Source organism: Vipera ursinii (genome assembly GCF_947247035.1).
Source record: "Vipera ursinii genome assembly, chromosome: 3".
Lineage (NCBI taxonomy): Eukaryota > Metazoa > Chordata > Lepidosauria > Squamata > Viperidae > Vipera > Vipera ursinii.
In genome coordinates, this window is record NC_139516.1 from 51897895 (window position 1) to 51920511 (window position 22617).

At 37.6% G+C, this 22617-nt stretch overlaps 1 protein-coding gene across 2 annotated transcripts in view; it reads left to right on the forward strand.

Moving 5' to 3' along the window:
- The first annotated feature begins 801 nt into the window (after positions 1-801).
- ELAPOR1 (endosome-lysosome associated apoptosis and autophagy regulator 1) overlaps positions 802-22617 on the forward strand; it is a 38445-nt gene continuing 16629 nt past the window's right edge. For both annotated transcript variants that reach the window (XR_014491925.1, XM_083357798.1), the window contains exons 1-16: positions 802-952; positions 2668-2748; positions 2891-2996; positions 3484-3633; positions 5470-5558; positions 6542-6719; positions 8038-8166; positions 9814-9904; positions 11105-11210; positions 11295-11432; positions 11638-11895; positions 13935-14108; positions 15474-15654; positions 16598-16694; positions 17644-17745; positions 18939-19065. Coding sequence is in view for 1 of the 2 variants with exons in the window: in XM_083357798.1 (XP_083213924.1) it covers positions 869-952; positions 2668-2748; positions 2891-2996; positions 3484-3633; positions 5470-5558; positions 6542-6719; positions 8038-8166; positions 9814-9904; positions 11105-11210; positions 11295-11432; positions 11638-11895; positions 13935-14108; positions 15474-15654; positions 16598-16694; positions 17644-17745; positions 18939-19065 (2091 nt within the window). In the remaining variant the exon portion in view is untranslated. The remainder of the gene's footprint in view (positions 953-2667; positions 2749-2890; positions 2997-3483; positions 3634-5469; positions 5559-6541; positions 6720-8037; positions 8167-9813; positions 9905-11104; positions 11211-11294; positions 11433-11637; positions 11896-13934; positions 14109-15473; positions 15655-16597; positions 16695-17643; positions 17746-18938; positions 19066-22617) is intronic.

Below are 22617 nucleotides of genomic sequence, written 5' to 3' on the forward strand. Positions count from 1 at the left end.
AAATAGAACTACAAAAAGAGCAGCCCCTTGAGCAGAGGTATTTATGGGGGGTCTCAGCCCCTCCCTAACCATAAAACTCTCTCGCCAATGGGGATGCAGGGGCTGGGGACCCCTGACCCACCAGTGGAAGCAAAGAAGCCTCTTTGCTCCCATCTGATGACCTTTTTGGGTAACTGCCATGGCTGGCACAAAACATCTAACACGATGAACCTCCTTCCAGGCCCACGTTGTCTTTTTGTCAAGTAATCTGTGTAGTGGTTCGGCTATTGCAGCCTTATGTGGCAGGAATGCGTGGTAAAAATTTATTAACCCCAAGAATGCCTGCAATTCAGCCTTATTCTTTGGTGCTGGGGCCATTGTGATTGCTTTTATTTTTGATTCAGTTGGGTGAATGCCCAGGGCATCAATTCTATAGCCCAAGAACTCTGTGGATGCCACACCAATAGAGCATTTTTCCCTTTTAAGCTTCAGGCCAGCTGCTCTAAACCTTTTAAGTACAGTGTATAGGTTATATGCTGTTCATTATGAAATTAATATAATACCGGTATAAGTCAACTACTGTCGGTGCAGCTTTTTTTGTTACATAACCTTGTTTTCAAGATCAAATTAAACCTGATATAAACAAATTACAATTAATCATTCATAAAAATTATTCCATTTTCTGTGGAAATAACAAGATCTGGCATTTGAATTTGTAACTTCTTTGGTCCAAATGTAATTTCCCTTGTAATGTCTTGGGAATACCTGTTGCTGGTGGTGTGCAGTAGTATTCTAACAACAGCAAGGCTCTTTCTTCTGTTCCAGGTCAACATGGGTTCCTAAGGGAGATTATATTGCCTCCAACACAGATGAGTGCATAGCTACTCTGATGTACGCTGTTAACCTCAAGCAATCTGGGACCGTCTCCTTTGACTACATCTACCCAGATAGCAACATCGTCTTTGAATTCTTTGTATGTTTCTTACACTTCAGTTAAAAGATTCTGTCTAGATTATGAAAGAAATTTTCAATTATGTGATTGTCTTTCAAAACTTAACCACTGTTTTCCAGAATTTGTGTTCCATGTGTTCTGGTATCTCCTCCCAGGTTGAATAAAACTGTTTCTATTTTATTTAAGTCAGACACAGCTAAACTTTATGTCCACTTTTGCAGTAGTCTGTTAACACTTTCCAGATATTCCTTCTTTCTTGAACTGCATTTGCTCACAGATGAATTTTGGTAATCATCATGTTCTGGTGAGCTTTTAAAACAAAGTGATAGCTTTGTGTGCTTCTTGAAGTAACAACTTCATTATTCTGGTACTTCTTCTTCCATAACTATAATAATATTATAGCCAAGAAGACTTTTCCAATATTTACTTCTAGTCCAGAACCACTAAGGCTTGTTGCTGGCATGTTCTTTAAAATGTCCTTTGATGACTTTGCATGTCTAAAGTATATTGAAATGCATTTAAGTGTTGTTTTAATTAATATTGGTGGCTCCATTGTATTATATTACGGTATTGTTAGAAAGTAGTAGTAATAGAAAAGGTCCCCATGGATCAATAAAATGGGCATTAAAAGATTCCAACTCAAATGTTACAATCTAAATAAAATATTCTAGGTGTGGTAGAATCAGTTTGAACACTTTAAGGAGTCTGTATTTTTTTAGTAGCCAAGAACAACATAATTGTATAAGTAAAGTAAAGAAGGGAGGCGGTGGCTCAGTGGGTTAGGATGCTGAGCTTGTCGATCAGAAGGTCGGCAGTTTGGCGGGTCGAATCCCGAGTGCCGCGTAGCAGAGTGAGCGCCTGTTACTCGTCCCAGCTTCTGCCAACCTAGCAGTTCGAAAGCACGTAAAAATGCAAGTAGAAAAATAGGGACCACTCCGGTGGGAAGGTAACAGCGTTCCGTGCGCCTTTGGCATCTAGTCATGCCGGCCACATGACCACGGAGACATCCTCGGACAAGCGCTGGCTCTTCGGCTTTGAAACGGAGATGAGCACCGGCCCCTAGAGTCGGAAACGACTAGCACGCATGTGCGGGGGAACCTTTACCTTTACCTTTAAAGTCTTAAATATATACATTTTTAGAGGCAGAGCTATAAGTGCCAAAATGGAAACCGTAATTAATTTAATATTAATATTAAAGTATGTTTTATAGTAGGTCAGGTGTTATATTATTTCTCAGTGTTCTTGCACAAGATCTTGGGGAACTGTACCCCAAAGGTGCTTTTTCACGAGGCAACTAGACTATCTTGGTTTTTTTTGAAGACATTTCGCTTCTCATCCAAGAAGCGAAAGAAGCTGAAGGAGCTTCTTGGATGAGAAACGAAACGTCTTCAAAAAAACCCAAGAAAGTACAGTTGCCTCGTGAAAAAGCATCTTTGGGATAACTATGACCTGAATGACTGAGAATCTCCATAGACATGGGGAACTGTACATTTTTCACAGGATTTTCAGGATTCTTTGAAAGATACCTCAGTTTTAAAAAAATTAGTCAACCTCTGGAATATCATTAGTTGTACCAACTTGTAAAAGAAATTTCCATCTATTATCTGATGTAGAGTATATGTTCAAATTGTATTTAATAGTGTTACCATAAATGGGCGTTGACTGTAGAGAATCCAATAAATCTCTTTTCCTGTGGACAGAAATTGCATCCTTATCTGCATCATCATTTATTGTAGGTTCAGAATGACCAGTGCCAACCAACTGTGGAGGACTCTCGATGGATGAAAACTACGGAGAAAGGGTGGGAGAAACACAGTGTAAGTATACAATGTTTTTAAACTTAAAACTGTAGCTAGCAATAACTTGAGGAAGAAAAAATATACGAACTACTGGGAACTAGCACTGGATTTCAATGTACATATCTGGGCATTCAAACTAGGTTTTTTTTAATATTTATAGGTGGAGCTGAGTCGTGGCAACAATGTCTTGTATTGGAAAACAACGGCTTTCTCTGTTTGGTCCAAAAACCCCAAGCCTGTGTTGGTGAAAAACATTGGGATTACAGGTCTGTGTTTTGTTGGTGCTTGCCCTTAATCTAATGAAATGAGAGGACCAGGTTTAGTGACAGGCTCAGATATCTTTCCTGCTCCCCTTGAACAGAGCAAAACTCACCATATTCTGTTCTAGAAGAAGATGATTCAGAGTGACATGAGTATTTTGAAGACTTCTTCAATTGACCATATCTATATTCCATATTTTCTCTCTTCAGAGAGTTTTGATGTGGTCAGGGCACAACCGCAATTGCAGGTGTACAGTTTGACTACAGATTGTGACAGATGGGTGAGGCGACTTGGAAATAGGAGATGAAACTTTATGAGAGGGACCTCGTTTGACTGATTGATTGGCTATCTGTATAAAATTAGTCCCATGGGTCAGAAAGGTGTTGCCTACCTCTAGTCTAATTCATAGCACAAGTTGCTGCTGAGGGTGGTCAAAGGATTATCTTGCTTGCTGCAAACATGTTTCCCCATCTTTTTTTCCATGTTCCCTAGGTGTGGCTTATACTTCCGAATGCTTTCCTTGTAAAGCAGGCACCTACACAGCCAAATCTGGTTCTTCCTTCTGTCAGCAATGCCCAGCAAATTCGTTTTCTTCCAAAGGAGCTACTTCCTGCCAACAGTGTGAGCCAGCAAATTATTCAGGTAATACATTGCATGCCCTAGCCATTTCTTTGATGTGTAGTTGATTTTTTGTACTTCTTAGTCAAGTAATCCCACATTTCCAGCCATGTTAGGTTTAGATGTATAAATTGTCATTTTACATCGGCCCCTCTTGGTCTTTAATTTCACTGCATGTGCTCTGTACAAATTGAAAATCAGGTATCATTCTCTTTTATATTTCTAATCCATTTTTGTCAGTGTTTGTCATATCCTTGTCCTAAATGCTACAATATTGCATGCTAGATTTTGTTTCAGCTACACTTTATTGACACTGACTCATTCAGCAGCAGCCACAAAGGTAGACAGGGAACTGTGTTTTTTTCTAATTAGTTTTCTAACAGTCGAGGGTCACAGAGATCATGGCAGTGATGTTACGAAGGACTAGGATTTGAGGCCCTTTTAAATAATTTGAATGGGGGAGTGTTCTTGGGTTTATTTTAACAACAAGAGCAAAATGAAATTATAGACTTAACAAACCTATAATTACTTCTTGTGTTTGAAATATTGTAGAAAATCTAGCTGCTGAATTTTGATAATGTGGTCTTGGGGGACTACAGAAAGGGAACAAAGAGGCCGAAGGCAATAATTTACCATACCTGATTTACTAGTTCCTTTCTGCTTCCTCTGGCACTTTTCAAAGTTCCAAAGTTCAGATAAAAAACAACAACAGAAGTTGAAATATTTATGCTGTGTTCTTGCTAACACAAACACTAGGATATACAATCCTGTATTTTTGAATTCTTCCTGCCATATTGCTTAAAAGACAGTAGAAACTTTTCATATCAGAGTCTCCTTTACAATGAATTGGTGCAGCCCTGTTTGAAACCTTGATGACAGAGAATCAGAAATTTAAGCAGAGTCTGCAATTTTTATAAGGTTGTTTATTTGTACTTATCTTTTCCACTGGCATTTTTGAAACCCTCTAAATTTGGGAGTGCTTTTAAAAAGGCTTGTATTACATGTTCACTCCACACCATTCCCATAATTTAATGTGAATATAATTCCATACAAAATTCTGCTGTTTTCTATAACTGGTTCTGAGATATGGCATGGTGGCCCTAGGAGACCTCTCGATGGAAACATCCTAGATCTTTTCGGAAAAGGATAGCAGATTCAATTCCAGTGTAACTGTGTGAGCTAACTTGTACATGTATGGAATAATTTAACTTATGAGACAACTAATTTGAAACTTAAGTTCAAGGATTTGTAGCCTCAACCTCATCTGTTTCATTATTCCTGACATGAATATACTATACCGTATATATGTATATATGTATATATGTATGTATGTATATATATATATATATATATATATATATATATATATATATATGGATCCTTGGTTTTTCGGGTTTTTCCCCGCGTAGAACTAAAGGTGTAGGCGCAACGTTTCGACGAAATCCCATCCGTCATCATCAGGCTAGTGGTTTCTGCTTCCTTCTTCTGGGAGAAGTATGTGGCTGTTTGTTTTTCTTTTTTAAACTGCCAGAGGGGGTGTGTTCTGTGAGTGGAAGTGTGCTGATTGGGTGGGGATTATGTTTAAAAAAGGCACCTACACCTTTAGTTCTACGCGGGGAAAAACCCGAAAAACCAAGGATCCACATACAGGCACCCGCGAAAACCTCAGAAAACATATATATATATATATATATATATATATATATATATATATATATATATATATATATATATATATATATATATATATATATATATATATATATATATATATATATATAGTATATATATTATTGCTGAAAATAGTCCTGAGTCTTTCAAATCTGCATGGATTTAATTGCTGTTTCTTTTGCAATAAAGAACCAGGTTCTTCCTCCTGCAAGCCTCGCCCAGCCTGTACAGATAAGGATTATTTTTATATCCACACTGCCTGTGATACAAACGGGGAGGTATGCAACTTCTAGAATTCCATACAGTACTGGGATGCTCTTTTGGGGGTCTTTTGAAGCACAGCCTTGATGGTCAGCATTATTCGAAATGTTTCTGCTGCGAAATGTCATATACATATAAACAATGTGGTAATTGCAAGCACTTCCTTGTAGATACTTAATAATCAGAATGATTACCAAGACCTGAAACAGATAGGGATTGGTTAACACATCCCACATAGCCATTGTTTATTTAGCTTTAAGGGGAGTCAGAATATTTGTTCAGTTCCCTGTTCCACGAGTATTGAATTTGGGACTTCAATGGGCTGTACCTAAAATTCTTGGAGGTAGCCAACAAAATCCCTTCTCTTTCTGTAGCTTGATTGAATTATGTTATCTGAGAGAAGGGGGAAAATATTAAATATATGTGGTAGGAAGGAAGGATTATTATTTGTATGAACAGTAATCATGATGAATGATACATAATTTTTTTATTTAATTTATTAAATCAAATTGAACCAAATGCCATTTTGATCATGGCTCTGCCCCTTTTTTTGACTTTGCTTCTAGGTTTTGGCATACAAGTCCCAGTTCAGTCTGTGGTCCTTTTTTTGTTCATACGTATTTGTATTTTTGTGTATATTTGGGGAGATAGAGTATACCATGATATACCTGTGAAAATTGTTCTCATTGACCATGCAAGTTAACCCTGGAAGTTATAGTTCAACAACCTCTAAATTATTGTAGACTGTATGCATTGCATACTGTAGATATATGATACCCTGCTTTTTGGATAATTTAGACTTCAACTCCCATTAGCCACAGTTAATATGACCAGCAACAAGGGAGTCCTGGAATTGTGAACCAAAGTATCTGGATAACATGAAATAGTTTATACTACTGTATAAGAAGTGACAATTATAAATTCTTTTGCGCATAAAGGTGCTGTAAAATGTTTTATATATGAATGAATGGATGAATGAGTGATAGCTTTATCTTCACAGACACAGCTAATGTATAAATGGGCTGAGCCAAAGATCTGCAATGAGGACGTCCCCAAGGCAGTGAAATTACCTCCATCGGGGGTAAAGATGCTCTGCCCCCCTTGCAATCCTGGTTTTTTCAAGACAAATGCCAGCACCTGCAAACCTTGCCCGTATGGAACTTACTCAAATGGGACTGGTAATGCTATTCTGTTTCCCCCCCTTCTGAATTAGATATAAACTCACACAAACGAGGTTCTCCAAAAAGTTTAAACTGGCACCATGCTCTGATCACTGAAAACCGCCTCTATAAAGCATGAACTGGGCACTTCCTGGATTCAGAAAAGAGAATTTGGTCTTTTATTGTGGGAGCTTTTCTTCTCTTTTTTCCCCTTATTCCAGGGGTGTCAAACTCAATTTCATTGAGGGCCGAATCAGCATTGCGGTTGCCCTCAGGGGGCCGGGTGGGTATGGCCTGGGTGGGCGTGGCCTACTGGGTGGGCGTGGCTAGAGTGCATATGGCCTACTGGATGGGCATGGCCAGCTCTACATCGTTTGCATCAAGGGTGCCTGTGGGGGCCTGGGCAGGAGTCGGACAGATCCGAGGGTCTCTGGCAGAAGGAGGGTCTCTGGGCCAGGGCCAAGGCAGTGGGGGCCGTTCCCTCACTGTTTCCAGGATGGCTTCGCGGGCCACATGAAACCACTTCGCGGGCCGCATCTGGCCCACGGGCCTTGTGTTTGACATGTCTGCCTTATTCATTGCTCTTTCTAAAGGCAACAGGGCTATGGGACTCTAAATAATACTGGTGAGGAGGTGATTCCTTGGTGTACTTAAATGAACCTTCTCCAGTATGGTGCCCCAAATTGTGTGCTTTCCAGTATAATACAGGTGGTTTTTTTTGGTGAACCATCCATAAAGCAGGAAAAGAAGAAAGAGCTAAATGAACAAAGCTATCTTTCTGTCAAGAATTTTAGCGATGATTTACTGAGGGCGTTACTGATTTATTCTTGACCTTGATATACCTGACTAATTTGGAACATGAAGAATTACTCCCTGTACAACAATTTCCTCCATTAAAACAAATGAAATTTCAACAACAAGAAACCATTAAAAGGTCATTGTGACTTCTCTACAAGTTATATGTCTGAAAAAGCGCTGCCTACTTTCATGAAAAATTTCAAGATATTACAAAAGAAAACTAAGCCAGAGTGATTCTCAAACTTGACAACTTTAGGACATGTGGCCTTCAGCTACCAGAATTCCATAGCCAGCATGTCTCAAATTCTGGGAGTTAAAAAGTCTGCATGTCTTGAAAGTTGCCAAGTCTGACAAACATTGATTTAGTGGACCTTCTTAAAGGCTGCTACCATCACAGCTGTACTATATTTACCACTGTTTCAGAAAGTGCTGTTAACCACAGCACCAATTAAAGACTGTCAGTAGCAGTAGTAATTTTTTTACTGACTGTATGTGTGTTTGGTGTTTTTTTTTCTTCTTCTTTTAATTTGGTTCTCAGGTTGCATCAATTGCCCAGTTGGCACTGAGCCTGCGGTAGGCTTTGAATATAAATGGTGGAACACTCTGCCAGCTAATATGGAGACTACAGTCCTCAGTGGAATCAGTTTTGAATATAAGAGAATGGCAGGTATCCTCCCAATGTGTATTTTTACCTAATGCATTTGAATAAGGCAAGAGGCCCTAGTTGTGCTTTGTGTCTTTATTAAATTGCACCACCAGACTGTTCACGAACCTACCCTGGACTTGTTATTTACTCTTATGGGAATGGATATTTTATTTTTTATAGTAATTTTATTAAAGATTACAATTACTTACAACAGCCTTAGGGTTAGAGAAAAAAAATTTCCAAAGTCCCTTCTAACCATGTGTTTCTATGATGAAAATAAAATAGTACAGGAGTTGAATGACTACCTCAGAAATCAGCATCTCTAAATCTCCTGATTTTTCCGTTTTTAGTTTTATTGCAAGGAAAAGAGAAAAGTAAGAATACAATCAGGGAAAAAGAAATATATAAATGACTTTCAATCATCACTACAAATATAAACAAATTTAGTGGCACTTCATCCACTTTCAGGTTACAAACCATTGCCTCTTCATCTTATATCTCATCTCTTATCTAGAAAACCTCTTTCTGTTTGAAAACTTCCTTTTCAAAGTCATTCTCTTGGTTTGTCAGTTGTAAATCCACTTTTGAAACCATCTCTAGTCAAATTAAAATTGTTCTACATCTGTACATAACAACTTTTGGACATAGTCTGTCTATAGAAGAAGACATCATTATCAATAATGTTGATATTGTGGCTAGTCTTTTCTGATTTTATTATTCAAAAGTCTCCTGTATTTTCATTGTTATGTTTTGCATCATTTTACATTTTACAGGCTAGTAAATCTTTACCTAAAAACTTTAGTCCCTCTAGTGTCCACTTTTTGAAATTATGAATTACTTAACTTCATTATATCTTACAAAAACAAAATCAGAATCTAATTCTCATGAGAAGCTGTGTGTTCTTTATAATTCCAAAATTTTATTATAAAAGTTACACTGTTCCAATTTCATCTGGATCCTTAGTCCATTTATAGCTTTTTAAGCTCAGAATCTTATTTAGCTTTTTGCTCTTAATTTCACATACTTTGAATTCTTAAGCTGCAAACATGATTAAAATTTTCTTCTGTTCAGAATTGAAGGCAGACTCAGAATTGTTGTTCCAAAGGTTTCTAATCATTTAAAAGTAGTTGATGTGCAGTTGGAGATTGTTGTTCTTCATTCTCCTTGGAAAGAGCAGCTATCTGAAGCATATGTGGGAAACTTCCTGTCTTCCCCTTGTTTGGAGAGGTTCCGAAGAGTGGGTCTATTCAGGGGCTCTTCGTTTTTCACTGCAGTTGTCAGCTCCACTTTCATGGAGACATCTTCAGTTCTTTATTTTCCTCCTGGGAGCCCCTTTAATATGCAATTCTCAACTAACCTCTACTCCATTGCTATGTTATCACAGCTTTCAATGATCTGAGTTCTTCGTTCCAGATTTGTTGAGATTCCAACCTCCAGAATTCCCCAGCTAATAGCAGCCCTGATCCCTGGAAAACTTCTCAAATTGTGATCCAAATGCTTCTAGAGAAATTAGTTTAAAAATGCTAGGGAGTGGATGGGAATAAGTTCAAAGCAATCGATTCCTTGTGTTTCTGTGAAGGGAATGCACACATTAAATATGAGATTACATAATGGAAATAATAATCTTTCTTCAAATATATGTGGTTAACTCTTGATTTTTATTTTCAGGGTGGGAAGTGGCTGGTGACTACATCTACACAGGTGCAGGAGCTTCTGACAATGATTTCATGATTTTAACATTAGTGATTCCTGGCTTCAGGTGAGGTTACTAGTCCAAATTAAACTATTTATTGGAAATGCATTATTAGGTAAAGCAGTGTGAGCAGGTGCAATAGGTAAGTGGGAAGTGCAGATAAAGCATTAATCTAAGCAATGTGCTTAATTTCTAGGTAAGCTTCAGTCAATAGCAGCTTTTGGCTAACCATATTTGGGCTTGAAAGCTAAGCATGGTTGAATCTGGTTAGAACTTGGATGGGAAATTACTGTGAAATACAAAGATTGTATGCTAAACTGAAAAATCAAAAGAAAGGGTCCAAAAGAATGCAGTGGCAAATTCCTGCTGTACTGTTATCAGGAAATCTGCATAAACAAATTTAATATCTCCTAGTCAGTATTCTGCTTGCATTACTTTACAATGATAAATAACAAATGGCAGAAGGAAACAATGAAGGAAAGATTGAGCTGATTCTTAACAGAATTTTAAAATGTGATCTTTAAAACTGGGCACAATTTGTATTGTTTTGCCACAACCAAATAAATGTGCATAGATTGTACTGGTATGCTATACACTGAATCATACTTACAATGCATCTGTATGATTGAAGTATGATTCCATTGGAATATCTTCTTCTGAATATATTTGAAATGGAATGTAGATAGTGGTAGGATTCAGCCGGTTCACACTGGTTTGGTAGCTATTTTTTTTTGTTGACTTTGGCAAACCAGCTGAAGCCCTATCCCTTTTTCATAAGGCCTAGAACAGATTTCCAGAAGTGCGTGAGCGCCACTTCCAGAAGTCCATTCTGAGCTGGGGAGGCCTCCCAGGCCCAGAACAGCTGACCAGAAGTGCGTGGGCGCCACTTCTGGAAGTCCGTTCTGGGCCACAGAGGCCCAGGCTTAGAACAGATTCCCGGAAGATGCTTCCACACAGAAAACCAGTTGTTCAGGTATTTGAATCCCACCACTGAATGTAGATATTCTGATTACCTAGTTTCTAAAGTTGATATTCTGATTACCTAGTTACTGAAGTAAGCAGCAATAATTGAGATGTTTCATCTATAGTGTGGGTGTTAAAGATTGTGTCATGTGATTTATTGCGACGTAACATGACTTTTTTGCCTTTGTGGAGCCAGGGTGGGCATGGCCTGTGCATGACGCATCTGGCCCGTTGGCCACCAGCTTGAAACCCCTGATTTATAGCTATTTCTGCAATTTATGAGTTCTGCTTATTCATTTGCAGTCCACCACAATCAGTTATGGAAGATTCTGAAAATAAGAAGGTAGCAGAAATCACTTTTGTCTTTGAAACCATCTGCAGTGTGAATTGTGAACTTTATTTTATGGTGGTAAGTTACTATTCAGCATCTAAAACCAAGAGTTATTTAGGTATATTGTTTATTCATAGATTTATGCCATTTCATCTTTGATAGGGTATGAATTCTAGAACCAATTCCCCTGTAGAAACCTGGATTGGCTCCAAGGGAAAACAATCCTATACATACATTGTTGAGAAGAATGCTACCACGAGTTTCACATGGGCCTTCCAGAGGACAGCATACAACGAAGCGGTAAAGATTGAGAAATCTGTTTTTTACTAGTTCTTCAAATATCCTTTTAGGGGATGAGCCTCATCAAAAATTAGGTTTATTCTTAGAAATAGAGGTCATTAAATTTCGGACTTTGCCCACCATTTCCTGCAATTGTCCTGCCTTCTCTATAACTGATTACTTTTGCTATTCCAAGGCATTTGTGACACTCTATATTTTCTTCCAGGGAAGAAAATACACAAATGATGTTGCCAGATTGTACTCCATTAATGTGACCAATGTCATAGACGGTGTAGCTTCTTATTGCCGACAGTGCGCTTTGGAAACCTCTGGCTCATCCTGTACTTCCTGCCCCCATGGGCACTACATTGACAAAACATCTGGTGGTTGTTCTCCATGTCCATTAAACACTTACCTGAAAGCTCACCAACCTTATGGAAATCAAGCTTGCATCCCTTGTGGCCCTGGCACAAAAAATAATAAGGTATTATATTGTCCTCTTTACTGTTCATAACTTCTGTACTGTGACAGCTGGACATACATCATTATTTGAACAAAAGTGCAATGTGAGGAGTGCAAATATTGGAAACGACAAAGGGTTGTCACTTAAAATAATGAAAGCAATATCAGAGCAATACATCCTAATAAAATATTAGGTTCAGATATATTGCCAGAAAGTAGCAATTTGTCAGATTCTTAACATCTCCTCAAAACCAAGCATGATTCTTCTCCCAACACAACTCTCAGAAAGTGTCTTTAACAAGATTCACTGAGAAGAGATGAGTTTTAAGAATGTCAGCAGCTGCATTCTGTCTCCAGTCAATATGTCCCAATGCACATTAGAGTGGAAACTTCTTTTCTTTCTTTCTAATTGCTACCTATTGAATCAGGAAATGATGGGTCTTTTCAGTTATAATGAAGGAGCTTGCAGCATAACATAGAGAAAATACTATCCTATGCTTTTGACAATTTTCCAGATGGCCAAATTAGCTATCTACTATTTTATTACATAAATATGACATTTTAAAGAAATACTGTAAAAGTGTCCTCAACTTATGACAATTGAGCCCAAAATTTCTATTGGTAAATGAGACATTTGTTAAGTGAGTTTTGCCCAATTTTATGACCTTTCTTGCCACATTTGTTAAGTGAATCACAATAGTTGTTAAATTAGTAACACAGTAAGTGAATCTGACTTCCCCATTGACTTTGCTTGTCAGAAGCTACAAAGGATGATCCCATTCCATGAATTGAATTTTGATCACATGGCCATGGGGATGCTGCAACGGCAAGTGTGAAAAATGGTCATAAGTCACTTTAAGTGCCACTGTAACTTTGAATGAATGGTCAGCATTAATATCCCAAAGAGCCAAGTCAGGGATAGCAATCTTTGTGCATTTGCCAGATTTACTTTTGGTGAGATGGGTAGCTATATATATATTTGATAAATAAATACATACATACATGCATACATACATACATACATACATACATACCCTTTGCATGTGCCATTGCATGATTTTGCAAGAGTGAACAGAAGCTCAATACATAATGAAAATTAACTTTAAAAGTCCAAACTCATTGGAGATTTTAGCTTTTTCGTTCCAGGTCTTGTAAAATTTTGGGGCGCAAGCAAGATTTTAGCCATTTACTTTTTGTATCCTCATGACACAAGATGGTATTTGTGAGAGATAAGGCCCTGTGGGTGCTGGAGTGCCAAGTGCAAAGTTCAGTGCATAAAATAGCAAACAAAACTTGCCTTAAGCAAAAATAACTATTCTGTTTGCTCAACAGTAGTAGGATCCTCAGAACCATACTACCTGAGCTACTTTTTCAGTTGTATACTGTGCATACACAAAGAGCAGAATATTCTTTGAAAATGTAGTCTTTCCTTTCTTCTAGCATACAGTGCTGAACGTGGTGCAATCTCTCAGTTGGCAATAAATTTATAGAATATTCTGAATCTGAAATGTTGATCCTGTTATTAAATCATTGTGATCTTTTTTTAAAAAAAACAACAAAACCCCTCATACTGCTTTTGTGGCCCTAGATAGGCAATGAGCAATAATCAAATGTGCTAAATTGGTTGCTCAATCCATGAACGCAGTCTTTCAGAGAGAAGAGTAAAATGCTATCTGTAAGAATTGCATGATAAATAGTTTGGAAGAAAATTAGATTTAACTTCATCTTCCACAAATCATCAAATAAATTTTGTGTATTTTTGTTTTATTGAATCATTGTAGATTTTCTTTAATACAAATAAAATTACATTCTTTCAGAAAAAGTGGATACTTCCTGCTAAAACGGAAATAGCACAAGAGCTGTTAAGTTCTTCCTCTCCGATGTTCTGTTTTCTATAATCATCCATGTTGTTTGGGCAAGCAATGCTTGTCTGAGCAGGACGCTGAGGGATTCAGGAGCTGGTATTAGACATTTCAGTGACACTTGAGTGTCCTATTATTGCTGACAAAGTCAACAGTTTCTAAATTCTTCTGCTGGGATGTGTTTTCTTTTTTCCTTTAGATACATTCTCTGTGTTACAATGACTGTCACTTTTCAATCAGCATGAAGGATAGGACTCTGGAGTATAACTTCTCCAGACTGGCTAACAGCACCTCCCTATTAGGAGGGCCAAGCTTTACTTCAAAAGGCCTGAAGTACTTTCATCATTTCAACATCAGTCTATGTGGAAATTATGTAAGTATATGTGTATTTTCATGAAGCAAACAGCAATGGAAGCATTGGAGATACCGTAGCGTAGTTTGTCCACTTAGAGCATGGGTGTCAAACTTGCGACGTCACATGACGTGTCACGACATATCACAACTTTTTTTCCCATTGCCGGCAGTGGGGTGGGTGTAGTTTTGGTGTGACGCATCTGGCCTGCGGGCTGGCAGTTTGACACTCCTGACTTAGAGCAATGTTTCTCAACCTTGGCAACTTCTCAGTTCCCAGAATTATCCTGCTAGCCATGCTGGCTAGGGAATTCTGGGAGTTGAAGTCCACACATCTTAAGGTTGCCAAGGCTGAGGTGAAACAGGGGTTGCAAGAGTCTTGTATTTTATTGCATGATCACATCTGCATCCTCATTGACTTCCCATAGTTCTTCAGTTTAATCTAAAACAGAATGCCTCCCAGTGCAAGGGTGGTGGGTGAGGATGTCAGATCAGGAAGCGTAGGCAAAACGTTTGGCCACAGAGAGTGTCAGAAAGATGGTATTAGCAGAAAAAATAATACCAGCATTTTTTTACTATTTCATAATTTATTTATTTATTTATTTATTTATAATAATAAATTGGAAATAAATTCTAAACCACTAATGACAAAAAAAGCCTCTTTTGCAGAAGAAACAAAACTTTGAAAAGCTGGAAGACAGTTTTTTTTTTTTTTAAAAAAAGCATTAATTTGTATTGTATTGAAGCAAATGCAATAGGGACCCTCCTTTGGACAGCACCACTTAATGCATGAAGGTGGAGTTCTTGAACTGAGAAATGTGTTTGTCCACGAGTCTCCTTCCCTGTACATCTTTTGAACCCCAATTTTGCAGCACAATGACCATAGATTTTTTTTATGATTACATGTCGTCCTCAGCTTGCGATCACAATTGAGCCCAAAATTTCCATCACTAAGCAAGACAGTTAAATGCGTTTTGCCCCATTTTACGGCCTTTCCTCCCACAGTTGTTAAATGAATCACTTCAGTTGTTAAGAGTATCGTGGTTGTTAAGCGAATCTGGTTTCCCCATTGACTTTGCTTGTTGGATGATCACAAAAGGATCACATGACCTGGGGACACTGTAGCTATCATAAATACATGCCACTTGGCACACATCCAAATTTTGATCACATGACTATGGGAATGCTGCAATGGTCAAAAGTCATAAAAACAGTCGTAAGTCATAAGCCACTTTTTTCCAGTGCCGTTGTAACTTAAAACAGTCACTAAATGAATGGTTGTAACTTGAGGACTACCTGTACAATATTTCAAAAATAACATCTCACTTTTTAATAGCCATAAGAGACATGGTTGCTATCGAGTCTCTCTTTTTGTTTTTTCTTGAAGGGAAAGAAGACTGCTCTCTGCATAGATAATGTCACAGATACTCATATTTTGGGCAAAGACACTGAGTTCTCCAAGTCAACTTCATCCTATGTATGCCAGTCCATCATGATTCCTTCTGACGTGAGGGGTTACAAAACCATGGTCTCTTCTCAGCCTGTGAACCTGGCAGATACCTTTGTGGGTGAGAGCCATTGAAAATGTTAGCCTGTTTACTGAACAGAAATCAAAAGCAGTTGCCAGATGGTGATCTTCATAGTACTGAACCAAATCCTGACCCAGTATTGGCAGAATCACTTTAATCAATGGCACAGAAGAACAAAATCATTCTATAGAAAATATTAGGTGGGAGGATCCTTTTTTCCTTTTAAAAAAAGCTCCAGGTGTCCATCACCTCTCCACAATTCTTTGCAGAATTTTTCCTTCACAAATTCTTGAGGCTCGCTAATTCCCTTTTTGCCACTGCCCAGGCTTCTCTCCAAACACAGTTAATTAAAATTGTGACACAGTCTCTAACTATTAATGTTTATTTTTTTGAATAACAAAGAAAATCTCCTCTCAAATTCAGAGAGGTGGGGGGGAACCCAGAATACAGTATTTTGGCCACACTCATAGTAGAGCCATTCCCACACTTGGGCCCACCATCCTGCTCATTGTGGGTATCGGCTCTTTCCTCCAAGTCACCATAAGGTTACATATGCCTGTACCTCTTGGCACTTTTTCACTTTAGTTCTCCTCATAAAAGCAAAGTTGTGGCTCATACCATTCATCATGCTTTACACACGCACGCACACAAAACGCTGCTTCTTCCTTTTTTTAGACTGCATCATATAGCTAATAGTATGTGACCTTTATTGTGAAATATACTACAAATTTTGGAACTGGCAGATAAGTAGCCAAAGACAGGTCACATATTATTAGCTACACGATATACTGTGGGAAATAAATCAGCTATGGACAAAACAAATGTATGTATCAATTACAGTAATTAATACAACATGGGATTTACCTTCTGATGCAGAAAACCTTTACCTTAATATATTTTGGGGAACAAAATGTATTTATCCTTAAAACGTATTCTCTATCTTATGTGGTGGTATTCTTATTGATTGGGATTTGATCTCTAGGAGTAACAACAAAACCTACTCTGGACAACATAACTTCTCGTGCTGATTATTTCCCAGCTGAATATGAGCACTTACCTGATGTGATATTCTTTTATAGGTAAGCTAAAGAACTGCCAAACAAGGTATGGTCAGGTTTTAACCCCATTTTTTGTGGAGAGAAAATGGTATTTTTCTGAAAAAAAATTCCTGGCAATATTTCAGCATCTTGGAGAAATTTGGCAAATTTATCCCTTGTGAAATCTTACTTTCCAAACCAGAACGTGATTAGAAATAATATAGCAGAAAGTGCTGTATTGCTGCTAGTGCTGAATTATCTGCATTTGACAAAGTGAGGTAGCCAAGGCTGGTAGCTGATTTGTGATTTCACGAACTGGCAATGTTATTTTCTCTGTATTCTTCGTATTTTTACTGACAATGAGAGGGTAGTGACTGCCCCAAATTATGCATATGGAACTAAAGTTGTACAATTCTATAAGAAATGCCTACTCTGCTTGAGTCAGAGGAGGAGGAGGAGAGGGAATGAGGAAGAGGAGCTGATCACTGAACCCTTGGATATTGCGGGGGATTAATATTGACCATTTTATTTATTTATTTATTTTATTACATTTATATACCGCCCTTTCCCGAGGGACTCAGGGCGGTTTACAGGGTAATTAAAAACCAAAAATACAAAAGTTAAAAACCAAATTTAAAAAAGATTAAATTTATCCCTGTATAAATAAAACCCCAATTAAAATAAATTAGTCCTCAGCCTGGGCCAGAGAGCTTGAAGAGCCAGGTCTTCAGGCCCCGGCGGAACGAACGGAGGTCGGGGGCAGTCCTCAGCTCCACTGGCAGCTGGTTCCAAAGGGCAGGTGCCCCCACAGAGAAGGCCCTATCCCTGGTTGTTACCCGCCGGCAATCTCTTACCGGTGGCACCCTGAGCAGACCCTCCCTGTGGGAGCGCACTGGACGAAGGGAACTTGATGCTGGCAGCAGGTGTTCCCTCAGATTTTAGGGAACCCTAGTTTAGATTTTCTTAAGATAATGACTTTTCTGAACTGCAGATCCAAGGATGTGACCCAGACATGCCATGATGGAAGAGCAACTACCATTAGGCTGAGATGTGATCCCCTAAAAATTGAGTTTGGAATTCTCTCTTTACCAAGGTAATGTCAAGAGACTGAGATGTTATGTTTTCCTCTCCTTCCTCTGCTTCAGGCAGATAAAATATTGTCTGAAGTGCCAAGTGTAATGCTTTTATAAAATTTAAGGAACTTCCCTGTACTTAAAAAAATTGCTTGGAAGTGTGGGATTTCTTAATATTACAGTGCTCAGCTAGCTTCTGAAGTTATTCTTTAAGAATGAGCCTCAAAAAGTGTTGTACAACTAAGAGAATTTCTACAGTTAACAGCAGACTATAGCCTTGTAGTGATTCAGACAATTGGTTCGTTTAGTTTAACTTAATACTGTCAACAGTGAGCGCTAGTAGCTCTCCAGGATCTTAGACAGAAGTTTTTCCTGTTTCTGGAGCTGAAGTTGCATATCTAGTTTGGCAGTATACAATCTTAGATCCAGTTTCTTTATTCACATTTACCAACTTGATCTCTCCCAAACTATTTCCAACACTATATATAGAAGGTGTGCTGTATTCTTCACAGTAGCTATAGTTTTTAAAAGAGCTTCTAAAAATGCTTTGACAATAAAATATATCAGAATGTTCAGATTAAACTGCTTTGAAATTCAGCAACTCTTACCTAAACTGTACATGAGGTATGATGTTGATCATTGGTTAACTTCCTTTAATCTGGTGTCCTCAAGACAGAAAGTGTCACTGCGGGTTTTTTTTCTGTTTGTCAGCTCCGCACGTCTCACTCTGTGTTTCTGCCAGCTGCATAGTAATCTTATCAATGTAACCAAGGTGATTGTCACATGTCCAGCCATGTTATGGTTTCATGCCTAGAACTGCGCATGTCTACAAAAGTTTTCTCACTGTACTTTATTTTTCCCCCCTCTTTGCATTCTGTCTGATGAGAAGATGTAGGCAGCTAGGAGCTTTTCTTTGCTTCCTGATTAAAGTTTTATATACAGTAGACTATGCCTCGGTTTTATTTTTACCTGATGTTCACCATCGCCCTCTGATAGGGAAGTACTAATTACTTTCCCTGACAGAAAGGAGCTGCAACGTCCAGAATTCCCAACTCTTCTGGGCAGCATTAGCAGCTAGTTTAAGGGATACCTGATGGTAGGGCTGGAAAATTACCTTTGCTGAAACCTTCAACAGCTAGTTCTTGATCCGTTCTCTGCACAAGGGTGTCTTTATTTGGTTCTACTTAAGATGTTTCTTAAAATTTCAAAATAGCAAGTGTCCTGATGGAACCTGTGATGGATGCACTTTCCATTTCCTGTGGGAGTCGGCTGAAGCCTGTCCCCTCTGTTCTGCAGAAGATTACCATGCCATTATCAGTGCCTGCATTGGAGGGATACAGGTAGGCACTTGGGCTCCGTCTCTGGGGCTCCTTCTATTAAATTGCCTGAGGCCATCAGACTTTTCCACCGTACATTATAAAATGTTGGGATCACCTTGTTTAAGAGTCAATTCAGTTGGATTTATTTTATTTTATTTTTGCAAGAAACTGAAAGAAATGCTGATTTGGAGATTTGATGATTAGAACTACAAGGGGTTGTAGAAATAATGTAGAAAAATATTAACCTAAGAGTAAGAGTTTGATGTTACTTTTTTATTGACACCAGTACCAAAGAAAGTTTTTCTATTTAATTTACTTTTTTTTCCTTTTCCTTTTGCACATCTTTTTTCTTTCTTGATTTTTTTTTCTTAAACCTTTTCTTTCTTGTCTGTTTGTCTTTTTAATTTCCTGTTTTGAAAACTCATAGGATTGTCAACATGACTTTAGAGCAAATGCTGCTTATTAACTAAATTATTAATTATTAAACTCCTAATATTCCAAATTTATCAAGACATCAAGAATTATAGATTGTTTTCATGTGAGGGATAGCAAAAAAACGTAAGTATATAATATTGGAAGATTTATCTTTTTTTATTGAAAAGTTTTACAATACATTTTTTAAATAGAAAAAAAACTCCCTCCCCCCCTCCCCCAACCATCCCCCTTCCCCTCCCCGACTTCCCAGAGCTGAATACAGGGTATAAACTCACAAACCTAAGCTAAAATATGCTAACAACAAAAATAAAACATTAAATTCTATCGCACTTTAACTCTCCATAGTCATAACTATATTACTAACAAATAACAAATAACTAATAATACGTCATACAAAACCACTACTTATTCAAATGCTAAATGAAACTTTTTAGTCCCATATTTATTCTGAATATATTCAATCCATCTTCTCCATTCCACAATATATCTCTGTTGCGATTGTTCTTTCAAATATGCTGAAATCTTTGCCATTTCTGCCAAATTAGAAACTTTCAAAGTCCACACTTCTATAGTCGGCAGTTCCTCCTTCTTCCAATATTGCGCTACTAAAAGTCTTGCTGCCGTAATTAAGTTCAACATCAATTTAGCATCTATAACAGTAAAGTCTGTAATAATACCCAACAAAAACAACTGCGGAGAAAACCTTATTTTTTTCTTAAATATCTTCTGCATATTCCACCAGATTTTAATCCAAAAAGCTTTGACTTTTTTACAAGTCCACCATATGTGAAAATATGTTGCATCCTCACATCCACACCTCCAACATTTGGGCTGGCAGTTCGGATACATACTTGCTAGTTTTTTAGGGTCTAAGTGCCACCTATAAAACATTTTATAAAAATTCTCTCTTAAATTTTGGGCCTGTGTAAATTTTACATTTCTAACCCAGATCTTTTCCCAAGTATCCATTGTTATAACCTCCTGAAAATTCTGGGCCCACTTTATCATACAATCTTTAACAAGTTCCATTTCTGAATCAATTTCTATCAATGCATTATATATCCTTCTTATATGTGCTTGACCTTGATCTCTAATTTGTTTTACCAAATTTCCATCAGTTATCGAAAAGCCAACTTTCTGATCTTCTTTCCATCTTGCTTGTAACTGCCCATACTGAAACCAGGTTTGCACAATCTTTTCTTCTTTTAAAATATTATATGGCTTTAATTGCCATACATTCCTTTCTAACCTTAAAATTTCTTTAGATGTGGTCTCATCATGTTTAAATCCAACATTTATATTTTCTATTGCATGTTTAGGTATTGCCCAAATTGGTATCTTATAATTTAACTTATGTCTATATTTTTTCCATACTCGCAACAGAGCATACCTTAATATATGTATCTTAGACACATTATCCACCTTCTTATCATACAATAAATATGCATGCCAACCAAATAAAAAATCATAACCCTCAAGATTTAATAATCTCCCTTGTGTTAAATTAAACCAATCACTTATTGATGATAAAGCAGCAGCCTCATAATATAATTTAAAATTGGGCATTTTAAGACCACCTCTTTCACGTATATCTTGCATTATCTTAAATTTGACTCGTGGCTTTTTCCCTGCCCAAACAAATTTATTAATACCTTTCTGCCACTCCTCCAAATTTAAATCCTTTTTAAGTATAGGTATCATTTGAATCCCTCAATCTTTCCCAGCATTAGGCTCTTCTCCAGTGAGTCCTTCCTTCTCATTAGGTGGCCAAAGTATTTGAGTTTCAACTTCAGGATCTGGCCTTCTAAAGAGCAGTCAGGGTTGATCTCCTCTAGGACTGACCGGTTTGATCGCCTTGCAGTCCAAGGGACTCGCAGGAGTCTTCTCCAGCACCATAGTTCAAAGGCCTCAATTCTTTGGCGCTCAGCCTTTCTTATGGTCCAACTTTCACTGTCATACATTGCAACTGGGAAGACCATAGCCTTGACTATACGCACTTTTGTTGACAGGGTGATGTCTCTGCTTTTTAGATTGAGGGCAATAGAAGAAGGGGACGACAGAGAATGAGGTAGCTGGATGGAGTTACTGAAGCAGTAGGCGTGAGCTTAAATGGACTCCAGAAGATGGTAGAGGACAGGAAAGCCTGGAGGAACGTTGTCCATAGGGTCGCGATGGGTCGGACACGACTTCGCAACTAACAACAACATCATTTGAAACAAAAATAAAATTTTTGGCAAAACATTCATTTTTACTGCTGCAATTCTTCCCAATAAGGATAGTTGTAACTTTTTCCAACCATCTAACTCTTTTTGTGTTTTTGACCATAACAATTCATAATTATTCTTATATAACTTCACATTTGAAGCTGAAAGGTAACCCCCCAAATATTTAGTCTTTTTAACTATTTCAAATCCCGTTAACTCTTCTAAAACAACCTTTTGTTCTATAGTCATATTTTTAGACAATATTTTAGTTTTTTGTATATTTATCTTAAATCCAGAAACTTCCCATATGACGTTATTATCTCCATCAACTCTACAACTGAGTAAGTCGGTTGACTTACTGTAATAACCAGGTCATCCGCAAACGCTCTCAATCTATAATCCTGATCTCTTATTTTAATTCCCTTAATTTTATTTGAGTCTTGTATTTTAATCAATAATATTTCCAGTGTTAAAACAAACAGCAAAGGTGACAACGGACACACCTGTCTTGTACCCTTTTCAATATTACATGTTTCTGTCAAACTACTATTAACTATTATTCGAGCTGTTTGCTTCTGATATATTGCTCTAATAGGTTGTAAAAATTTTTCCCCAAATTCCATTTTCTCCAATGCTTTGACTAAAAATTGCCAATCCAATTGATCAAAGGCTTTTTCAGCATCCAAAAAGATCAGCACTGCAGAGACCTGGTTATTTCTATCCAAAAATTCCAATAAATCTACAATATGTCTCACATTATTCTTCATTTGTCTACCACTTATAAATCCAGTTTGATCACTATGAATCACTTGCTGCATTACCTTCATTAATCTATTTGCTAAAATTTTTGCAAATATCTTATAATCAGTATTTAAAAGCGATATTGGTCTATAATTTTTGGCTTGGGTAGCATCTTGGTCTTCCTTCGGAATCA